This window comes from Paroedura picta, chromosome 4, assembly GCF_049243985.1.
Source record: "Paroedura picta isolate Pp20150507F chromosome 4, Ppicta_v3.0, whole genome shotgun sequence".
In the NCBI taxonomy this organism is placed as follows: Eukaryota; Metazoa; Chordata; class Lepidosauria; order Squamata; family Gekkonidae; genus Paroedura; species Paroedura picta.
Window position 1 is genome coordinate 141,447,830 of NC_135372.1, and position 24,026 is coordinate 141,471,855.

Sequence of the window (24,026 nt, forward strand, 5' to 3'; positions counted from 1 at the left end):
TGAATTCTTTTTGTAAAAAACTTTCTGCTGTGATCCTTTAGCTCAGGGGTAGTCAAACTGCGGCCCTCCAGATGTCCATGGACTCCAATTCCCAGAAGCCCCTGCCAGCATTCAAGAAACCCAAGGCCAGACACTCAGGGTAAGCACAGGACACTTAATAGCAGGGAAGCAGCCCCTGCCATGGACATCTGGAGGGCCCAGTTTGACTACCCCTGCTTTAGCTATTTTTTAAAAATCCGCACCACTGTTTTAAACAATGATAGTTTAACGCCTGTCATTTTGTTGGCTCTCAAGTAGATCTTGCAGATCTACTCTGTTGGCAGATTTTAAATTATGCAGAGAGGATCAAAGGAACAAGCTGCTTAAAAGAGTACAATAGCTGTATTTAGAAGAGGACCAATTTTATACAGAAAGAGCAGAGAGAGAGAACTGTCTCAAACAGATCTGGGCTGCATTTGTTCAGTCTGTTACGGAGGCAAGCAGGGAGGAAGTGGGCTCGAAAGGACAGGAAGTCTCAAGTGAGCCAATCAGGACACTGGAGAAGATGATTTGAAAAACCTCAGGAAGTCCCTTGTCTAACTATGTGAAACACGCCTCTCTTCTGATGCCCCCTGTAGGACATTCTTCGTATTCTGTTCAATCCTGCACACTGCGGAATTTGCAAATTCCAACACATTTTGGTGATGGCAGAGTTTTTCCTATGGTGAAAAGAGCATTGGGGTTTCCAGGGGTTCCTTCCCCATCACCTACACAGCTGACTTAGAATCATAGAATAACAGAGTTGGAAGGTCCCTCCTATGTCATCTAGTCCACCCCCCTGCACTATGCAGGACACTCACAACCCTCTTGCTCATCCCCTGTCACCTGCCACCCCCTTGAGCCTTCCCAGAATCAGCCTCTCCGTCAGATGGCTCTCCAGCCTCTGTTTAAAAGTCTCCAAAGATGGAGAACCCACCACCTCCCGAGGAAGCCTGTTCCACTGAGGAACCGCTCCAACTGTCAGGAACTTCTTCCGGATGTTTAGACGGAATTTCTTTTGCATTAATTTCATCCCATTGGTTCTGGTCCGTCCCTCCGGGGCAAGAGAGAACAACTCTGCTCCATCCTCTATATGGCAGAGTTTTAAATGCTCAACGATGGTTACCAGATCCCCTCTCAGTCGCCTCCTCTCCAGGCTAAATAAACCTATGGCCACAATGTACGGTTCTCAAGGAAAAAGACATTCAGAATACAAAGAGTTGGGTTTTATACTCCACTTTTCTCTACCCAAAGGAGTCTCAAAGCGGCTTCCAGTGGCCTTCCCATCCTCTCCCCACAACAGACACCCTGTGAGGTAGGTGATGCTGAGAGAGCTCTGGCAGAACTGCTCTATGAGAACAGCTCTAAGAAGACCGGCCCAAGGTCACCCGGCTGGCTGCATGTGGAGGAGCAGGGAATCAAGCCCAGTTCTCCAGATTAGAAGCTGCCACTCTTAGCCATGACACCAAGCCTTCTCTCAGAGACGGCGTACCCATGTGTGCCCCTGCGCATCACCACCCTCCTCTTCACGAGCAGCCTCCTATTCAAATACCAGCCAGGGCTGACTCTGTTTAGCTTCCAAGATCTGACGAGATCTTCATAAGTGGAGACGCCGGGGACCGAACCAGAGACCTTCTGCATGCAAAACTGACGCTCTACCACTGAGCCACAGTTCTCATCCCAGGATACCCAGTGTGGTTAAAGCCACCAGGGAGAGTTTCTCTTCCACAAAGTAACCGGGCTTCAGAATGGGGAGACCGACACCCAGATGCGTAGGAATAACTGAATTAAAAGAAACGCAGCTCCAACCCCAGAAACCTTTGGGTGCGACCTGACTAATATCGAGCTGTTCTCGAGCAGGCCGGCCATGAGGTCAGTGGGAAATGGCGCCCAACGTTCCTCTCGGAAGAGAAATGCTGAGGAAACGGCCCCCTACCTCGATGCTTTTGCACGTCCCCTGCAGAGTACTGATGTAGGCTTGGATCCGGTCATTGGCGGCCACGAGAGTCCCGATCCCGTCCGTCAGCTCCGTCTGGATGGGGGAGCACAACAATCAAAGGACAGGTTTGATCATTGCTGCGACCCCCCCCCAAGGCTGTTAACCCCCCCCTCCCAGGCTCCTGGGAGGAGCTGATCCCTGGGCTATTTTACCCCCCCAAAAAAACTGGTCCTATCCAAAATGGAAATTATTATAGGAGCAGTAGTAGAATCCTAGAATCAAAAAGTTGGATAATAAATAAACGACAACCTTGTTAGCAAAAGCAATCGGGGGGGATGGGCTGACCTTCCGTTTCATGTAGATGTCTGAAAGGGGGGCCACTTCGCAGTCCTTGTGCTCCCCAAAGACCTTGCAGAGGGAACAGGTGGGCACCCCACACGTCACGCAGTAGATGTTGATTTTCTCATCCTCGTGTTCTTCGCAGGTGGGATGCTCCGTTTTTAACAGAGGCCTGTTGGGGTGGGGGGGCGGAAACACAGGAGGGAAGTGGATAGATAAGGGCCTAGTCTGCACACAATAGATAATGCACTTTCAATGTGCTTTAGAAGTAGATTTTCCTGTTCTGCACAGGACAATCCAGCTGCCAAAGCACATTGAAAGTGCATTATCTATGTTATGCAGACTAGGCCAAGGTATGGAAAGCTCTGAAGTTATTGGAATATGCAAGATCTAATTCAACAGCACCTGTGGCTAATGTCCTGCAGAGGGCATCATAGGGGAGGTGTATTTAGCATAGTTAGACCAGGAACTTCCTGGTATTTTCCCAATAATCTGCTTTATCTTGATTGATTCACTTGGAGACTTCCTGCACCCATAAGCACACTTCGTCCCTTTTTGCCTCAATTATTGTTTCTGCACTAGATATATCATTCGGATCTGCTTTTATATAAGGTTGACTTTTTCATTTGTTTTTGCATTCTTTGCGTTCAGACCGGAATCACCCCCTCACTCGCCCCATAGCAAAGGAATTCCCAGAAAACCATTTTTCACTTTTTGAAGTGGGGTCTAACGGGGTCTAAATTGGGGCTGGCCCGAGCGGAAACCCAGAATTTGGACTTTCCCTGTCTGTGGGCACTGTTGTCCCTCCACCCCCTTGTAGCGTCACTTCCATTGTCAACCCCTCCCAACTTCCCCAAACCCCCTTTTTTTAAAAAAATGGCTGATGGCATTACAATGCTCTTCTACCTAACAAAATTAGGTGTGTCCCCTCCCGTCCCTTGTGTGCTTCGACTTGGAGGAATGGCCATGGAGGGGCAGCATGAGCAAGGTTTACGAAATTATGCACGGGCCAGATAGGGCAGTGAGATGTACTTTTCTCCCTTCCTCGCAATACAAGAACTCAGAGGCACTCCTAATGAGCAGAATGCTGAGAATAGAAAAAGGCAGTCTTGGACGAAGACGTGGAGTTACTTTACAGGTCCTTGGTGCATCAAAGATGGCAAAGATGGAGAACCCACCACCTCCTGAGGAAGCTTGTTCCACTGAGGAACCACTCTCACTATCAGGAACTTCTTCCAGAGGTTTAGATGGAATTTTGTTTGGATTAATTTCATCCCATTGGTTTTGGTCCGTCCGCATGCAAATAGTCCAGGTACTTTAAGCCTGCCCTTTGGCAGCTGCACTCCTCAGAACCCATCAGAATTCCCAAAGCGTCCAGGGGCTCAAAAAGATCGGGGCGCCCCTCTCTTAAACCAGTGGCCCTTCAATGGTAGGTCATGACCAAGAAGTTGGTCATGGCTCTTTCCTAAGCGAGTCATGAGACTCAAGCTCCTAAGCTGGGTGGAGGAGACGCTAGGACACCTCTCTAGGGGTGCCAGCCTCCAGGTGGGACCTGGGGATCCCCTTGATTTACAGCTCCTCTCCAGGCAACAGAGATATGTCCCCCTGGAGAAAATGGTTAGGCAGACTGTGCAGCAGTGCACCCCCTTGATTTACCTCCCCTCTGCAGGCTCTGCCTCCAAAATCTCCAGATTTTCCCCAGCCTCGGGCTAGCAACTCTGCTCCTCTCTCCTTCCAGTGGTGGGCAAAAGAGATGAGAAAGCTTGCTCCTTCATCCTGCAGTTCTTGTTCCTTCATCCTGCAGCCCCCCCCCCTCCCAAATCCTGGGTCTCCATTTGCTCCCTCCCAGGCCACAGATAGCAATAATGTTATCTCATGCCCATTTGCACCTGTGCAGGTGCCTCTCAAGGCATGGGGTCCTCCTGCTTCCAGGAACAGCATCCCTGGGTCAAAGCTGAACCCCAGAAGCTGCATCGGGCGAAGCAAGGTCAGCTCGGGAAAGCTGATGCCGAAATAGGACAAGAGTCACTGGGAAAGTCCGCTGGACGAGGGGAAGCAGTAAGGGCCCCAAGAGACACGGAGCATGAAGAATGGATTCTGGGTAACCTCTTTTGTCCATATAAATACTGCTGAAGAAAATTCAAAACAGCTGTCTGTTTGCTCAGTGATTGTGGTTTAAACAAGAATTTACAGCAAGATTACTCACTGCTTTGGCTGATTTCCATTCGGGCTTTTTTTTACCTACACATTTTCTCTCTTTTGACTGTTTATCAACATGTACTCCCATTTTTTTTCAACCGTTGACAGATTCCTATGAGAGAGGTGGGGCTGAGAGAGCTCCGAGAGAACTGTGATTGGCCCAAGGTCAGCCAGCTGGCTGTATAGGCTAGATAGTCATCTGACAGAAGTGCTGATCTTATGAACTTAGGCAGATTGTGAGTGGGTGGGCAGGAAGGGATGTGCCAGGGTTTGCCTCTTGTGGCCCTTCCTTACAGACCCAGGGAATTGCTGGTTGCCACTGTGGGATGGGAGGTGAATTTCCTCCAGGCCAGGCTGGATTCTGGAGATTTATGGTGTTGGGAGGATCACTTGGGCATGAAATTGGGGTCACCGTGGGTGGGCAGGTAGCTGTGAGTTCCTGCATTGTGCAGGGGGTTGGACTAGATGACCCTGGAGAGACCTTCCAACTCTATGATTCTATGATTCTAATTCCATAGGGCTGCCTTAGGTTGACAGTGAACACACACACAGAAGATGCCGCAAGACTCCTCCTTATCTTGCAAAAGAATTAATATTTTTAGAACTGGGTCTAAACTCCCTAAACTTTTTTAGGTGCACAGAGACCTCTAGTGGACAGGTGCACAGAGACCTCTAGTGGACAGATGAAATATTACATCACTGTGGGGGACATTCAACAGAGAATAGGTTTTATGTAGGTATTTTTGCCCCCCCAGTCAGAGAACCTAGGGCAGGGGTGGATGAACTGTGGCTCTCCAGAAGCCCATGGACTACAATTCTCATGAGCCTCTGTCAGCATGCGGACCTAGGATGACCCCATTGGGTTTTCAGAGGTGGTTTGCCGTGGCCTACCTCTTGAGAGCCAGTGTGGTGTAGTGGGAAGAAGAAGAAGAAGAAGAAGAGGAAGAAGCAGAGGAAGAAGGAGGAGGAGCTGGTTCTTATATGCCACATTTCTCTACCCGGAGGAGTCTCAAAGCAGCTTCCAATCACCTTTCTTTCCTCTTCCCACAACAGTGGTTGAGGCTGAGAGAGCTCTGGCAGAACTGCTCAGTCAGAACACCTTTATCAGTGCTGTGACTAGCCCAAGGTCACCCAGCTGGCTGCATGTGGGGGAGAAGGGAATCAAACCCACCACATTAGAAGTCCACACTCCTAACCAGTACTGGCGCTAGGAACGGCAGCCTTTAATCTGGAGCTCTGCTGCCAGCAGGATCTGCTCCCTCCCCTCCTCCCTGCCACAACTTTTCAGCTACTTAAGAACCCCAAACATGCCCCCTTCTCCCCTTCCTCTTCTCCAGGCTGGGCTTGACTGCACTGTTCACTTTGGGCGGAGGAAGTTTGCAGTGGATGGCCACTGCCCATCAATGTTCAGACCCTTTCTCTGCTGACGTGATCTGCATTCTTTAAGAACAGCACCAGTTTCGAGTTCCCAGAACAAGGTTTATACAGGACTGGCTTGTCAAAACAACAGGCCCGTTAAAGGGAAAGTTGAGTGGGCAAAATGAGCAAGAAGCGGCTAAGGTGGGAGAACACACAGCCACACCGATACAGGGAAGAGCAGGTGAGTTACCTGTTCCTTATTTCAAGGAACTGGCCCTTGTCACAGGGATATTGAATGCTTGTGAAGATGTCTGATGCAGAATCAGCCCCTTGGTCTGTGAATGTGAGTGATGCCTCCCCTGGCTGGCTCTCCGCGGTCTTTCATGCCCCCTCTTAGAATCATAGAATCCTAGAGTTGGAAGGGACCTCCTGGGTCATCTAGTCCAACCCCCTGCACTATGCAGAACACTCACAATCCTATTGCTCCTCCACTGTCACCTGCCACCCCCTTGAGCCTTCACAGAATCAGCCTCCTCGTCAGATGGCTCTCCAGCCTCTGTTTAAAAATTCCCAAAGACCCTCCACCTCCCGAGGAAGCCTGTTCCACTGAGGAACCGCTCTCACTGTCAGGAACTTCTTCCAGAGGTTGAGACGGAATTTCTTTTGAATTAATTTCATCCCATTGGATCTGGTCCGTCCTGCCTGGTCCTTTCAACTGGAGATGCCGGGCATCGAACCTGGGACCTTCTGCATGAAAAGCGGAGGTTCTTCCACCAAGCCGCAGCCTCCTCCCCAAGGCAAGCAGCAGCAAGGCAACGCACCTGTCCGGGCCACTCGCCGACGCTTGCTTGTAGATGTCGATGATGTTCTCGACCAGGAGATTCCGTTGGAGCCCATAGATGCCGTGTCTATCCAGGACCACCTCGTGGCGGCAGGAGGGGCAGCGGAAGCGCCCGGCAGAACCCAAGGTCGTCCCTCGAGACTGAAAGACACAAAGGTCGGCTTGGCACACTCACCTGGGTTCATGTTTCACGGAGGTACAACGGAGGCAGTGACTGGACTGAGGTTTCAAAACCTGCAGTAAAACAGGTGCAGCGTTCTACATCTGGGTTACTAGAATGAGAAGCATGCATCCAGGATGCAGGGTACACGTCTTTGTAGCAGTGTGTGTGTGGACAAGATCTAGGTCAGTGGTTTTCAACCTGGGGGTCGCGACCCCTAAGGGGGTGGGACCGACCCTTTTCCCAGGGGTTGCTACCACTGCTGCGCCACCAGACCACCACAGCCACGGCCTTCCTAATGGTGCAAGGGTCACGCATGGCCGCTTTGGATGAAAGGCTATAAGGCCGAAGTCCCCCAGTCAGCTTTCGTGACTGAGTGAATTCACCCAGTCTCCCATGCACTTTGCAAATCGTTTTCTACTGCAAGAATGGGGCAAAGGAGCTTGAAAATGGTCCCTGGAGTGGATTGAAACAGCATCATTTTGCACATACAAAAGCACCCCCCCCCCCAGACCCGGTCTGAACCCCCCCCCCTTCACAGCCCTCCCTCCCATCCACTCAGAAGAAAATGTTCAGATTCATCCTATACTTTATATTCTGGCAATTAAGGATGATGCATTTCCCCAGCCTTATAGCCAGGGTTCCTTTCTTGCTCTGTTTAGTGAGCGGGGTCATTTGTCAAGCTAGGTAGCTGTTTGAGAAATTAGCAGGTCAAGGAGCATTTTGCGACTGAAGACCGAAAGAGGGTTTTCAAAGCATCGCTCGGCTGTGCTCTTTTGCCGGAGGTGTTGACCTAGCAAGGCACCCACAGTGGCGACTTGACATCCAATTATGCTACCTTGCCCAATTCCACAGGGGGTTGAAGGCCCAGCCTAGCTTGTGCTGAATATTGCAGATGCCACCAGTTTCCAGGGGAGGGGACATGGCTCAGTGGCAGAGCCTCTGCTTGGCCTGCAGAAGGTCCCAGGTTCAATCCCCGGCATCTCCAGGTAAAAGGGCCAGTGCTAGGAAAGACCTCTGCCTGAGACTTTGGAGACCTAGAAAGTGGGGCTGTGGCGGAGTGGCAGAGCCTCTGCTTGGCCTGCAGAAGGTCCCAGGTTCAATCCCCGGCATCTCCAGTTAAAAGGGCCAGTGCTAGGAAAGACCTCTGCCTGAGACTCTGGAGACCTAGAAAGTGCCTGAGACTCTGGAGACCTAGAAAGCAGGGCTGTGGCTGAGTGGCAGAGCCTCTGCTTGGCCTGCAGAAGGTCCCAGGTTCAATCCCCGGCATCTCCAGTTAAAAGGGCCAGTGCTAGGAAAGACCTCTGCCTGAGACTCTGGAGACCTAGAAAGTGGGGCTGAGGCTGAGTGGCAGAGCCTCTGCTTGGCCTGCAGAAGGTCCCAGGTTCAATCCCCGGCATCTCCAGTTAAAAGGGCCAGTGCTAGGAAAGACCTCTGCCTGAGACTCTGGAGACCTAGAAAGTGGGGCTGAGGCTGAGTGGCAGAGCTTCTGCTTGGCCTGCAGAAGGTCCCAGGTTCAATCCTCAGCATCTCCAGTTAAAAGGGCCAGTGCTAGGAAAGACCTCTGCCTGAGACTCTGGAGACCTAGAAAGTGGGGCTGAGGCTGAGTGGCAGAGCCTCTGCTTGGCCTGCAGAAGGTCCCAGGTTCAATCCCCGGCATCTCCAGTTAAAAGGGCCAGTGCTAGGAAAGACCTCTGCCTGAGACTCTGGAGACCTAGAAAGTGGGGCTGAGGCTGAGTGGCAGAGCTTCTGCTTGGCCTGCAGAAGGTCCCAGGTTCAATCCTCAGCATCTCCAGTTAAGAAGGACCAGGCAGGAAGGGATGGGAAAGACCTCTGTCTGAGGTCCTAGACAGCAGAGTAGACAATACTGACCTTGATTGACCAGCAGTAGAAGAAAAGCTGAGATTTTATACCCTGAGTTTTGAACCCCAAAGAAGTTTAGAAGAGGCTTACAAACACCTTTTCCAAGCCTTAGCCAGAGTTGACTCTGCTTAGCTTCTGAGATCAGACTACATCGGGCTAGCCTGGTCAGATAGTTTCTAAGAAGATGGATCTTGTTTTTTTCAGGGGAGTGGCCGTGTTTGTCTTAAGCTGAAGAGCAGAGTTTGAGTCCAGTAGCACTTGCACATAAAGGCACCACTACCCATAATAAGCTTTGTTGGTCTTAAAGGCACCACTAGACTCAACCTGTGTTCGTAAAGAACAAAATTTTAGCCCAATGGTACCTTTAAGAGCAACCGAGTTTTATTCAAGGTCTCTTCGTGATACTGTTTACTGATGTCCCGCTGATTTACTCTCCCTTGATATCTGTACTCTGATGGTTCCTGCTCCATTGTGACCAAATTCAACTTTGCTTAGCTTCTGACAGAATCGAGCGAGCCCAGGTCACCCAGGTCAGTAAATCTGTGCCGTTAGGAACAGGAAGCTAAAATTGGAAGCTTTTCCCCTCCACTGACACATCTATCTAAATAATGCCCTCAAAAGCAGTGCTCACGGAATAATTTAGAGCAGGGATAGTCAGCCTGTGATCCTCCAGATGTCCATGGACTACAATTCCCATGAGCCCCTGCCAGCAAACGCTGGCAGGGGTTCATGGGAATGGTAGTCCGTGGACATCCGGAGGACCACAGGTTGACTACCCCTGATTTAGAGGAATGAACCTGTGGAATTCACTGCCACAGTGTGACAACTACAAAAACAGACAGCTTCAAGAGGGGCTGGTAGAAGAAGACCACCAACGGCTATTCGCCACAAGGGACAGAGGGAACATTGTTCGGGGCAGAGATGCGCTGTATTCTTGGTTTTGGGGGGTCAACAGCGGGAGGGCTTCTGAGGTTCTGGCCCTGCTGGTGGACCTCCTGATGGACCCTGGGGTTTTGACCAGTGTTGGACTGGAGGGTCCATTGGCCTAATCCAGCATATCTCTTATTCTTCTTAGGAAAATAAAGCAAATCCTAGAAGACAGTGATTTATGCTCCTTCGGATCAGGTGGCCCAGCAAAGATTATACCCCAGCAAAGGGGAGGGGGTATAAGCTCTTGGGCAGGTGGAGGAAAGGGGCAGATGATGTTTTTAACAAGAAACCCAAGGCCAGACACTCAGGGTAAGCACAGGACACTTAATAGCAGGGAAGCAGGTGGGAAACATCCCCTGAGAGAACAGAAGGATTAAAAATTAGAACATGAACAACTCGTCAGTCATCTGGACCAGGCCAAACTCATCCTACGGAAGGAATTCCGGCCCCGCCAGAAGGGAGGGGGGAAGCTTCCTGGAGAAATGTTCAGGATTTTGTCTTTTCTGCCCAAATGCTTTGGCTTTCCTCCAATTGCATTTATGACAAACGGAAAGAGATCAGCCCCGGGGAAATATTCCTCAACAGCGACCATAGTGCAGAAATCAGTTGTGATTAATCATCCGTCGGGTCGTTTTCCAAGCTGGAAGGACGTTCCTTCTTGGGCATGGTGATCCCACAGTTCACTGATGGGTAGGTGGGGCTTGGAGATCTCCTGGAATCACAACTGATCTCTAGACCAAGGGTAGTCAACCTGTGGTCCTCCAGATGTCCATGGACTACAATTCCCATGAGCCCCTGCCAGAAAATGCTGGCAGGGGCTCATGGGAATTGTAGTCCATGGACATCTGGAGGACCACAGGTTGACTACCCCTGCTCTAGACGACGGGAGGGCAAAAGGCAGCTTTGGAGGGTGGGCACCATGGTGTCCCTTTGCTACTGAGGCCCCTCCTCCACCTCCACCCCCAAATCTGCACCAGGCCTGGAAAATTAGAATTAGAGCTGATCTCCAGGATGTGGAGATCAGTTCCCCTGAAGGGTGGATGGATGCCATGACATCTGAGTAGGCCCACCACCCTCCAGGCAGTCGTGGTGTAGGTGAGGTCTGCTGTGTGCATGATTCAACAGCAGACATGAAGAACCTCCTGCAGCCTATTTAGATCAGAAACTGCCTGGTATTTTCCAAATAATCTCCTCCTGTGCCTTTATTGGCTTGGAGACTTCCGGCCCACTGTCCGTCTTTAAGGGGCGGCTGGACAGAGACTTATCCTGGATGCTTGAGGCTGATCCTGCCTTTAGCTGGGGGTTGGACTAGATGGCCTGCAGGACCCCTTCCCCCTCTATGGTTCTATGCGTCTATCTTTCTACCGAGCACACTTTCTCCAGAACATAACAAATGAAAGGAGAAACAAGGTTAGACAGTCAGTTAGCTCTTTCTCTCTCTCTCTCTCTCTCTCTCTCTGTACATATATATACAGTTAGTTAGTTATAGTTATATATGTTAAATGGGAGTTAATTTATATATATAGTTAAAAATTTGTGGGTGATATGACTATATATGGTCATGTGAACCCACCCACCCGCCTCCCAAAATGGCCAATGACGGGCCTGGAGGGGGTGGGAAGGGGAGGGGCCCCGGGTGGGTGTGCCCACAGCTACACTTCCCATCTATATTCTGTAGGATTGCACCACTTCTGGGGTTTCTTGAAGCCTGAAAAATATTTCAGGGGGGTTTCAATGGTTAAAAAAAAGTTAAGAAAGGCTAATCTAAGCATTTTGGTGCTGTGCTTCTCTTTGCGTTTTTAAATTCTACCAACACAAAACTTCCATTCATCTGTAGTTAGGAGATGAACTGTGATTCCCGGGGATCCCCAGGTCCCAGCTGGAGGCTGGCATCCTGACAGAAGACTGTAGACAAACCTGACGGTTTTGGATTTTTGCTCTCTATGTATTCAGGAGTGTTTCACCTCTGGTAAGAGCATCCCTTCACCACCAGGCAAGGGAGCTGAACTTAGATCAGTGACTCATCTAGAAGGAAGTGTCACCCGTCTCACCCCCGCACTGACTTCTGGGAACCGGGCCTCCTTGGCACCTCGGCAGGCACAGATTCTTGAGTGAGAAAACAAGGAGGGGGCTCTCCACGGCCTTTTCCTGCTTGGATCTATCGGCAGCACGCAATAGTCTAAGGCTGCAAACAAAAAGGTTTTTGCTGTGATGCCACAGCAGACATGGGGAGGAAGAACAAGGCAAGGACAGGAGAGAATGATTATTCCAGGTTAGATTATACTTAATACCCCAGGCAAAAACAGCAGAAGAGCCCTGCTGGATCAGACCAGAGGTCCATCTAGTCCAGCATCTTGTCTCACCCAGTGGCCAGCCAGTTCCTCTGGAGGGCCAATAGAGGCCATGGCCTTCCTAAGAACACCAGAAGAGCCCTGCTGGATCAGACCACTGGTCCCTCTAGCCCAGCCTCTCCTGTCTCACACAGGGGCCAGCCAGTTCCTCTGGAGGGCCAACAACAGGGCAGAGAGGCTGAGGCCTTCATAAGAACATCAGAAGAGCCCTGCTGGATCAGACCAGTGGTTCATCTAGTCCAGCATCTTGTCTCACCCAGTGGCCAGCCAGTTCCTCTAGAGGGCCAATAGAGGCCGAGGCCTTCCTAAGAACATCAGAAGAGCCCTGCTGGATCAGACCAGTGGTTCATCTAGTCCAGCATCTTGTCTCACCCAGTGGCCAGCCAGTTCCTCTAGAGGGCCAATAGAGGCCGAGGCCTTCCTAAGAACATCAGAAGAGCCCTGCTGGATCAGACCAGTGGCCCATCTAGTCTAGCTTCCTGTCTCACACAGGGGCCAGCCAGTTCCTCTGGAGGGCCAACAACAGGGCAGAGAGGCCAAGGCGTTCCTAAGAACATCAGAAGAGCCCTGCTGGGTCAGACCAGTGGTCCATCTAGTCCAGCATCTTGTCTCACCCAGTGGCCAACCAGTTCCTCTGGAGGGCCAACCACAGGGCAGAGAGGCTGAGGCCTTCATAAGAACATCAGAAGAGCCCTGCTGGATCAGACCAGTGGTTCATCTAGTCCAGCATCTTGTCTCACCCAGTGGCCAGCCAGTTCCTCTAGAGGGCCAATAGAGGCCGAGGCCTTCCTAAGAACATCAGAAGAGCCCTGCTGGATCAGACCAGTGGTTCATCTAGTCCAGCATCTTGTCTCACCCAGTGGCCAGCCAGTTCCTCTAGAGGGCCAATAGAGGCCGAGGCCTTCCTAAGAACATCAGAAGAGCCCTGCTGGGTCAGACCAGTGAGGGTCCATCTAGTCCAGCCTCCTGTCTCACACAGGGGCCAGCCAGTTCCTCTGGAGGGCCAGCAACAGGGCAGAGAGGCCGAGGCCTTCCTAAGGACATCAGAAGAGCCCTGCTGGATCAGACCAGTGGTTCATCTAGTCCAGCATCTTGTCTCACCCAGTGGCCAGCCAGTTCCTCTAGAGGGCCAATAGAGGCCGAGGCCTTCCTAAGAACATCAGGAGAGCCCTGCTGGGTCAGACCAGTGAGGGTCCATCTAGTCCAGCCTCCTGTCTCATACAGGGGCCAGCCAGGTCCTCTGGAAGGCCAGCAACAGGGCAGAGAGGCCGAGGCCTTCCTAAGGACATCAGGAGAGCCCTGCTGGATCAGACCAGGGGTCCATCCAGTCCAGCCTCCTGTTTCACACAGGGGCCAGCCAGTTCCTCTGGAGGGCCAGCAACAGGGCAGAGAGGCCGAGGCCTTCCTAAGGACATCAGGAGAGCCCTGCTGGGTCAGACCAGGGGTCCATCCAGTCCAGCCTCCTGCCTCACGATTTCCAACCAGTCCCTCTCAAGGGCCAAAAATAGGGCAGAAAGGCTGAGAGTTTGGAGTATGGGAAGGAACAGAGCACCAGGCTGCATAGAAGAATAAAATAGCATTATTCAGAACAACTTTGTGTAGAAAGGAGAGAGAGATGAGACCTAACTGTCTAACTGTTGTCTGCAGACATTCTTTGTTATTCATTTTAATCATTATTAAATTTAAATACCGCCCGTCAGTTGGTTCTGGAGGCAAGCAGGGAGGAAATACACTTGAAGTTGCAGGAAGTCTCCACTTGAACTCATCAGAACATGGGAGGAGTTAATCTGGAAAATACCAGGAAGTTCCTGATCTAACTATGCTAAAAACACCTCTTCTCCAATGCCTCCTGCAGGGCATTCTTCATATATTTCTGAATCATGCACACGACAGTTCTTGCATATTCTAACATCCTATACTGGCATGCCTAGTTCCGTGCTAGATTCGACTTAATATGATAGGGAATGCATACAGAAAAGACGGACCCTCAGGAAGTTAGGCCTCGAATTACCTAATGCAACTAAGTAACAACAAAAATAGAGGGCTTAGGACACCCCAGACCCACCTTGTTTTTTACTGCTGAGAATCTCCTGAAACATTCTTCAGGCTTCGAGAAACCCCAGAAGTGGCACAATGGTGCAGAATATGGTTGGGAAGCAGAGCTGTGGACACGCCCATCTGGGGCTCCTCCCCTCCCCACCCCTCCAGGCCCATCGGAAGACAACAGAAGAACATGAAAATAACAAAGAAGACGAAAAATCTCCAAAGGAGAGACCTCAAGATGGCGCCATAAGAAAGCTGGACTTCAGTTCAGCTCTTAAGCCATGCCGAGGGTCAGGGGCTTATGCACCTGGCTGACCTGAACAGATACGCAAATCTGCTCACCGGTCGCCCCAGGAACCGGGAACGGTGACCTGAGGGTCCTACAGATCCATAGGGAGAAGCAAGATCTCCCTGGATTAATAGCGGCTTGAGCTCAAGGTCAAGATGGCGTCTTTGTCGCAAACAACTTTACAAGCTTGAAACGACCAGCCGACCTCACATTCTTCCCAGACCATCATTTACCAGATCGATAGGAGCAGAAGCTGACAGAAGCTGGAACCTACAACAGTAAGAATTGAAAGCTTTCTGGCTTTTCTCTCTCTCCTCTCACAAGCTCTTACCTCCCCCCCCCTCAACCAATTTACAAGCGAATTCCTTCTTTCCCCGAGTGAGAGACTCCCAGCTAATTACACCCATTAACCAAACAAAGAGAGTGCTTTGAAGATTTATGGGTGAACGTTCAGTGGGAGAATTTGACTTGATACGGAGATCGACAAACTGATAATTTGGGATCGCTCGTGCTCCCGCGAGACCTCACGAGACTTTCTGTTTATAGTTTGTGACTGCCTAGAACTATGGAAGAATTAACAAAGACACAGCTTTTCCATTTGTTATGCAAAGGAAACTCAGAGATACTGAAAGCAGTCAATAAGCTGGAAAAGGAAATTCGTGGGACTAAGGGGGAGTTTTTGGATGGAGCCCAAGATCCGGAGAGACCAGCTGATGACGCAGCTCAGCTAACAGTAAATCAAGTGAAACTTCAGGAGGGAGAGAGTGCCAGAGATGTAAAAACCCAAAGTATCTTTAAAGAACCCGGGAAAACAGATTCATGGAAGGAAAGTACCAAAAACCTGGAAGTCTATTCAGAGCAGGAAATGACTTGGATCAGCAAAATAAAAAGAGTCTACTCAAAAGCGACAACAACTAGGAAGCTATCAGGAGAAATTTCTGTGCGATCAGAGGAAGAGATCCAGATTGACAAAGGACTCAGAGCCCCCTCAAAGGCGACTACAAGCAAGAATCAAGCAAGAGACTTCTCTGGCCCTGACAGAAGGACAATCAGAAACACTCTACTATGGAAAAAAATACAATTTCATTTTCTGCGACCACCTGAAAGATGAGCTGAACAATGGAGTATTCTCCTGGCTTCTTGTGAGAAAAAAAAAAAAAGCAGTAGCAACCTTTAGGACAGGTCTAATATATGAAGGGAACTGACTTTATATCACAGACAATAATAGAATATATCCTTATAATAGATTATACCTTCCTATGTAACAACAACTACTTTGTTAAGAAAGATGGTAATAACCCCTAGATCAGGATTAATATGCGCTGGGAATTGAATATGTATGTTAATATGTATGCCAAAAGAGGATGACAAACCATATTTTATAGGCATTAACAAGACAACAGTAGTAATTCTTGGGTTAGTGCCAACTTATGAAGGAGACTGACCTAATATCATTTAAGATAATAACAGAATGTACTCCTATAACAGATCTCATATGTATTAATAATCACTTGGCTAAAAAATGTGGTAAAAACTTCTAGACTAGGAATAATATGTGATGAGAACTAAATATCTATGTTAAAAGAGATGGCAAATCATATCAACTGGTCGCTTTCTCAATACAACTTCTCTGTAAATGCTTTATATAATAATAAACAATAAAATTATTATTAAAAAAAAATAACAAAGAAGACGAAGAAGGGTTCTTATATGTCACTTATCTCTACCCACCTCACAGGGTGCCTGTTGTGTGGAGAGGAAATGAAAGGCGACTGTAAGCCGCTTTGAGACTCCTTCAGGTAGAGAAAAGCGGCATACAAGAACCAACTCTTATTCTTCTACCCAAAGGAGCCTCAAAGCAGTTTCCACTCGTCTTCCCTTTCCTCTGCAGACAAAAGACACCCTGTGAGGGAGGTGAGGCTGAGAGAGCCCTGAGATTACTGAAGAAGAAGAAGAGTTGGTTCTTATATGCCGCTTTTCTCTACCCGAAGGAGGCTCAAAGCGGCTTACAGTCGCCTTCCCATTCCTCTCCCCACAACAGACACCCTATGGGGTGGGTGAGGCTGAGAGAGCCCTGAGATTACTGAAGAAGAAGAAGAGTTGGTTCTTAGATGCCACTTTTCTCTACCCGAAGGTGTCTCAAAGCGGCTTACCTTCCCTTTCCTCTCCCCACAACAGACACCCTGTGGGGTGGATGAGGCTGAGAGAGCCCTGATATCACTGCTCAGTCAGAACAGCTTTATCAGTGCTGTGGGGAGCCCAACTGGCTGCATGTGGAGGAGCAGGGAATCAAACCCGGCTCATATTAGAAGTTTGCACTCCTCACCGCTACACCAAGCTGGCCTTATAGAGCCTTATACTCCAATGAGGTCCCTTCCCAAACTTCATTTTCTCCCAGCTTCTCCCCCCCCCCCAATTTCCCAGTCTGGAGTTGGTTGTCCTGCAATCAGAGGTCTACTGCCTTTAAACATGGAGGTTCCCTTTAATCATTGAACCATAGAGTTGAAAGGGGGATCCAGGGTCATCTAGTCCAACCCCCTGTGAAATGTAGGAAATTCACAACTACCTGCCCACCCACAGTGACCCTCATTCCATGCCCAGTTAATCCCTCCCCCAAAGCCAGAATCCCTGGCCAGTCTGGTCTGGAAGAAATTTGCCGTGGCTCACAGCCACTCACCTACCTTCAATTGCAGCACTGAATTCGGTTACTCTGCGGGACTCCTTGCCGCAAGATGTTGCAATTAGTTACACAGGCAGCTTTACCCAAAAAAGAAAAAGATCTTTCTGGAAAACAGATCGGTGGGATCTCTGTGCTCGGAGGTCATGTCCGTGGCTCAAGGAAAACCCACCTAGCCAAAAGATAAAGCTCGCGCTTTGGCTGCAGATTTGGGGAGGGGACGCTGCTCACCTGGAAGATGTCGTTGGCACATTTCCTGCACAGGTTGTGCTGGCAGGGCAGGATGACCACCGGCTTGGTGAACATCTCCAAGCAAATGGGGCAAATGAGCTGCCTCTCCAGGTTGTCCATTGTGGGGCAATCTCTGGAGCAGGAGCTGTATTCCATGGGGCTCGACATCACCGGGCAATGGGGCTCCGGGAGCCAGCGCCTCGCTCGTCCTTGCCCCGGCCGTGGAGTGCCCAGCGGCGGAACGCAGGAGGAACTCATCAATCCCACCTTGAGGCGGGACGCAGCTGTCGGCCTGGCTTCCCTGGAGATCTGAGCTGGCCCTTCTCAGAAAGTTTAGGCATGTGATATTCAGAGTCTGCCTCGTTCCAAATACCATGCCAGGCAGTGCAAGTTAAGAACGAGGAGCTGTTTGTTTTTTTTACGCCCCGCTTTTCTCTTCCTGAAGTGGTCCGCAAGTGGCTTGCAATCGCCTTCCCTTCCTCTCCCCACAATGAGCCCCTGGTGAAGTAGTTGGGGCTGAGAGAGCTCTGAGAGAACTGCTCTATGAGAACAGCTCTCACAGGACTGTAAGTAGCCCACAGTCACCCAGTTGACTGCGTGTGTCCCAAAGTGGCTAACAATTTCCTTCCATTCCTCTCCCCAAAATGGGCCCCTTGTGAGGTAGATGGGGCTGAGAGAGCTCTGAAAGAGTTGCTCCACAAGAACAGCTCTAAGAGAACTGGGACTAGGCTAAGGTCACCGAGCTGGCTGCATGTGGAAGGGTGGGGAATCAAACCCAGTTCTCCAGATTAGAGTCCGCTGCTCTTTAACTGCTAAACCACACTGGGTCTCTTAAAAGGCCTTGACTTGGAACAACATTTCTGGATTGATGAGTCGGTGGTTATAGAATCCTAGAGTTGGAAGGGACCTCCAGGGTCATCTAGCCTAACCTCCTGCACAATGCAGGAACTCAAAACTACCTGTCCACCCTCACACAATCTGCCCAAGTTCATAAAATCAGCATTTCTGTTAGATCACTATCTAGACTCTGCTTAAAAACTTCCTTAGGAGAGCCCTCCCCCTCCTGAGGAAGCCTGTTCCACTGAGGAACTGCTCTAATTATCAGGAACTTCTTCCGGATGTTTAGCCAAAAATTGTTTTGAATTAATGTCAATCCATTGGATCTGGCCTGACTCTTTGAGGCCACAGAAAACAATTCTGTTCCATCTTCTCTATGACTGCCCTTTAAATATTTGAAGACGGTTATCAGATCCTCTCTCTGTCATCTCCTCTCCAAGCTAAACAGACCAAGCTCTCTCAACCTTTCCTCCTACGTCTTGGTCTCCAGACCCCCCACCATCTTTGTTGCCCTCCTCTGGACACGCTCTAGTTTATCTACTTCTTTCTTCAGTTGTGGTGCCCAAAACGGAACACGGTACTCCAAGTGACGTCTAACCAGAATGGAGTAAAGTGATCAGGACACTATATTTCTTTTAATACAGCCCCAAATCCTGTTTACCTTTTTAGCTACTGAGTCACACTGTTGACTCATGTTCAGTGTCTGGTCTACTAAGACCCCCGGATCCTTTTCACATGTACTATTGCCAAGACAAGGCTCACCCATCCTGTAGTGATGCATTTTATTTTTCCTACCTAAATGCAGAACTTTACATTTTTCACTATTAGATTTGGGTTTACTCACTCTAGCCCAGTTTTCCAGCCTGTCAAGATCATCCTGTATCTTGATTCTGTCTTCTGCTGTGTTTGCTACCCCTTCCAGTATAGTATCATCTGCAAATTTAATACCCCTTCTATTCCTTCATCCAAATCATTTATATGTCAAAGGCCTTAATGAAATCCAGATAAACTATGTCCACAGCATTCCCCTGATCCAGCAAGGTAGTCACTTTTTCGAAAAAAGAGAGAAGGTTGGTCTGACATGATTTGTTCTTGTGAAACCCGTGCTGAGTCTTAGAAATCATAGCTCTGTTCCAGCTGCTCAAGGACCGACTGGTTGATGGTTTGTTCCAAATTTTGCCAGCTACAGATGTCAAGCTGACGGGTCGGTAGTTACCCGGAACCTTCGTTTTCCCTTTCTTGAAGATGGGGACAACATTTGCCTGCCTCCAGTCTTCTGGCACTTCACCTGTTCTCCAAGAATTGCCAAAAATAATGGACAGAGGTTCAGAGATTACATCTGCAAGCTCTTTTAGTACCCTTGGATGCAATTCAGGGCAGCTCTCCCACAAATCCATCAGAGGATCCCCTCCAATATTGAGATCTCTAACATCGAGATCATTGTTAGATCTATTGTATTGGTGCCACCCTCTTCTGAATATTATTCTCTCCACCAGGCTGAACTTGGGGGGGAACTCAGGTAACTAAGATCAGAATTGTGACCACCGCCGCTATATGTTATATGTAACTTTTGTTACATATAATTGATGTTGATGTTAATTGGGGTTTTTATGGGGATTTTATTTTATTTAACTATTTATGTTGTAAACCGCCCCGAGACCTATTTGGAGAAGGGCGGTCTAAAAATTAAATAAATAAAATAAATAAAAATAAAACAATTCATCTGGCCCAGAAGACTTCGTTTCATTTAAAGAAACGAGGTGTTTATGGACTTGCCCCCACAGTGATCCGAAGCCACCCTTCCCATCCCCCCCTGTTGTGAGATGTTTTTGCCACATTGATCACAAGTTCCCTCACAAGAGCAGACTGAAACAGATGCCTTGAAAACATTTATTTTACAACCTTGGGTTTCTGATAATTTAGCAGTCTTTATTTTTATTTTTTTTGTTTAAAGTTTCCTGCTCAGACATACAATACATAAATTATCATGCTAAAACATAAAATAATTCCTTCTGTTCGAACCGTAGTTATGTACAGGGGCTCAGCACGCGAGAGCGTTAACAATCCACAAAGTTCAGACATCCACAGCTACTTTACAATTTAAAAGGATGATCCTTCAAGTAACATAACAAAATATATATATATCGTCTATGTATATATATATATAGATAGATAGATAAGATCATTGCTTTTCAAATGCATTTATACTCTGATTGTTTTTACAACTAACTTTTTACCCCCCTTTTAAACATGAGAGCTCACCCCTCCCGGCGCCCTGCAAGAACAAGTGCAAAACTGAGATTCTGGTTACACCTTGAGGGCTTGGTGACCTCAGACGAGGCCACAAGAATTTAGGAAAAACCAAGCTAAAAACGGCAAGATCTATCAAACACGGCCGCTGTGTGGCTTCAGTTGATTCCAGTGGGACCGGTAACCGCCTTTTGGAAAAACAAACTGAGGCTGCAGAGCAAAACCAGTATCGGCTGGCCTCATCCTGGCTCATCCCAACTTCTTACACATATCCAAGAGGCGGCTGCCTTGAATTTAGAGATTACCACCCAACAACGAAAATTCTTTTTAAAAAACCACACTACTCTACCTCTTCCCAGTCCCCAAATAAGCACAGGAAGAGAAGAAACAATGAGGAATGAGCCAAAGAACGGCAGGTGAGTAATGTGACGCACACCTAGGCATGTTGATTGCGCACACCCAACAAAGAACATCGCAAACTTCTAGGAGTTTCTGCAGCTTGGCAAGTCGCTGGGTTCGTACTTCAATGACACAGACGCGCACACACACACGCTCGGGGACACAAGACACACAAAGGCGCATACAGGCTGCCTCAACCATCAAAACTGAAATGGGCCCTACAACTTGCACGGCACAGTTCAAAAGTTAGACAAATAGCCTTGGCCAAAGGGTCAAGAACCACAAATGGTGCTGGAGGTTAGAAGACGAGATTGTGTGGGTGGGGAAAGAAGAAAGTGGGAGGGGGATTCAGGAAGCTAGCCAGGAGCACGGGGGCCGCCTCTGTCACTCCTAGGTTTCAGATCCTTAAAAGAACCAGCATAAATTTCTCAGCACCCCGTTGGTCCTGCTATCACCCTGCAGAGGCAGAAGAATCGCCGCCAGGCCTGCATGCAGCCTCGATAGATTGGAAGGACATTCCCTTATTAACCCAACGGCCAAACCCTGCTAGATTATCACCCTCTTCCATTTGCACAGCAGGCTCCCAATCCTGCATCAGTAGATGTATCCCTGCCTCCCAGCAGCCAAAGAAAGGGAATTTCAGGTAAAAATGGACGGGGGGGGGGGGGCTTGCTGGTTTGATTTTTCTTCTGCAGCGGAGAGCTCACCAGTTGGAGAGAAGAGGAGGTGGGAAGAGTCGTGTAAAACAACAGCAGTACACCTCTCTCAAAACACCCTTGTGATTTCACCCTGAGCAAAATATTTAAGTGTGCAACAATGACCTCTCCGCCGCCAAAATCAGCCTGCAGGCTGCTTGTGCATACGTTGGATAATGCACTTCGGCCATCGTGTGCAACTAGATTTTCTTGTTTTGCACAGAAAAATCCAGAGGCAAATGATACCTAAAGTGCATTGAGGGCATCTGTATGAAAGCAGCCCCCAAAGGATGCAGTTTGGTCATGATCCTGGCACCCCAGGGTCACGTACAATGATGATATAACCACGTGGCATGCAGGCCATAGAGGGCCCCCTCTACAGTTTTAGCTTGACAAAGGGTTGAGGCTTCCAGTGTGGTGAAAAAAACAAAGAGAAAGTCTGGACATGGTGCCCCAGGGCTTCAGGTTGGCTCTTGCAGATTATGGAGGAAGACCGGGGGAGGGATCTGCTGTTCCCAGCTGAAGACAGAACCTGTGGGGGGGGGGGAGTTTATTCGCAAAGACTATCTGAAGTTAAAGGATCACTGCTTTGACATTGGGTCCCATTCGGCTTCGATTCCTAATATTCAGGCTGCATTTTTTGGCGTCCCAAATGTGGATGTGAACAAAAGTGAGAGTGGAACCACAGAAGTAATACAATGTGGGAAGTGAAATGGCTCTCTCAACCTGCCTTCGGCTATTGCCTGTCTCCGGTCAAAAAGAGAGCAAGTATGGGTTTGGCTCTAAGCTCTGCTTCCACCTCTCTCCTCCCTGTTATGGACCACCATGTGAGACTGAAGCCCTAGCTGCGCATGACAGGCGCCTTGAAGATCATGCCTCACCGCCATGTGAGTTTGAGCATACCCCGGGGTTATATAAAAGTAGCTCTAGCAAGGAAATGAACCCGGAGTATAGAATAAAGTGACGATCCTAGAGGTTTCCACAAAAGAAAAGCCGTCGTCAATCCTTAATCCAGGAGGACTACCGGGAACAATTGTGAAATCGTTACCGGTTTACTTTCCCTGCTGAAGCTGAAAAATTGATCGTTCCTCTTGCAACGAACTTTAAATCAGGGGAGAAAAAAGCCAAAGGACAGCGGCTAGACTGAAGTGGAAAGGAGGTGGTGTCTTGAACGGCAGCAACCACACCTTATAAACCAGCTGGCCAAACTGAAATGACAAGCAGATTATTCCTACTGGGAAGCCAGCAGTTGGGGATTGCAAACCTGCAAGGACCCAAGCTGAGATATTCAACTGGTGCAGAGTGATGCTAAAAAACGAAAAATCAGTTCTCATGCCGCTTATGGCCCCTAGTTATCAGCTGTGCCTTACTTTGGAGACCAATGCAATGTCCTACACTCAATTTTAGTTATACCAGCTGGCAGCAGGCACACGGGCTGAGCTCAGCCAGTCCGACTAACCAAAACTAACCTTGTGGTATTAGAATCACCATTTTAGCATGCTGTTGCACTAATGCTTTACTACGGCAACATGAAGAGTGCCTTGTGCCTGGCTTCCCAGTTGGACCTCTGTGTTATGGGAGGGGGCTGATGGGGGGAGGGTAGAGGTCTCGGCGGGCTTCCAAAAGACAGTTTTGGTCCATGCGTTCCTTCCGCGGCCACTGTGGGAAAGAGATTAGCCCAGCTCAAAGCGGCCCCGTTTTGGCAATTCTGGGAACGGTTCCATACAGAAGTACCCCAAAAGGGAATGTGGGGAGAAACTGGAAGTCAGCTTCTATGAAACCAGAGCAAGGGTTACTGAGAGACGAGGGGATGGCAGGTTGCAGAAGCAGCGATCCCGGTCGTGTCCTGGACCCTTCGAACAAGACCTAACGCTTCCTAGCAGAAGACTGAACGTGCAGCAAAACGGGTGCGGAGAGGGGACGCTGCTGATCTCTCCAAGGAACAAGCATGGTGCTTCTTGCATTCACATTTACTCATCCACACCATCTCCATTCATGATTTCCCCACCACCTCACAGAAAGTAAACGTTCCGGATTGGCTAGGATTGATTTAAATCAGGGGTAGTCAACCTGTGGTCCTCTAGATGTCCATGGACTACAATTCCCATGAGCCCCTGCCAGCAAATGCTGGCAGGGGCTCATGGGAATTGTAGTCCATGGACATCTGGAGGACCACAGGTTACTACCCCTGATTTAAAGAAAGAGAGGGAGGGGAATGACACACACTTAGAGGGAAAGGGCGAGTGCAAACCATCACACTGAACGTGTATGAGGACACAGAAGGGGTTATGTTTTCGAGCTGCCAAGCAATTCTAATTAGTTCATTGGTCACACGGTGCTTCAGAGGGATCAAGTGCGCCGTGCCTTTGAGTCAGTCTGAATGCTGAGAAAGGGGAACAGAAGCAGAGAGTGGCCGAGCTGCTTCTGGGTGGCCACGTGAGTCCACCAAGATATTTGGGGGTTTTGTCACTCCAAGCCTCTTGGGCACTTCCCAAAGTACGAGAGAGCTAATCCAAGCTGGCCATGGAGACTATGTTCAGAGATGCGCAGAGAATCCAGGTTCCTAGAACAGAATCCCCATAAAAACGAGGATTTTCCTTGTTTTT

At 49.1% G+C, this 24,026-nt stretch overlaps 1 protein-coding gene across 2 annotated transcripts in view; it reads right to left on the reverse strand.

The window, feature by feature from the left end:
* LOC143836523 (tripartite motif-containing protein 54-like) overlaps positions 1 to 23,733 on the reverse strand; it is a 37,293-nt gene extending 13,560 nt beyond the window's left edge. Inside the window, exons 1-5 of one of the 2 annotated variants that reach the window (XM_077335903.1) lie at positions 23,607 to 23,733; positions 17,240 to 23,490; positions 6,676 to 6,836; positions 2,303 to 2,468; positions 1,955 to 2,050 (exon numbers count right to left, since the gene is read on the reverse strand). In XM_077335903.1, coding sequence (XP_077192018.1) covers positions 1,955 to 2,050; positions 2,303 to 2,468; positions 6,676 to 6,836; positions 17,240 to 17,497 — 681 coding nt within the window. In that variant the 5' untranslated portion in view covers positions 17,498 to 23,490; positions 23,607 to 23,733. Of the gene's footprint in view, positions 1 to 1,954; positions 2,051 to 2,302; positions 2,469 to 6,675; positions 6,837 to 17,239 lie in introns of both variants that reach the window. The other variant, XM_077335904.1, reaches the window with a different exon arrangement.
* Positions 23,734 to 24,026: the final 293 nt, after the last annotated feature.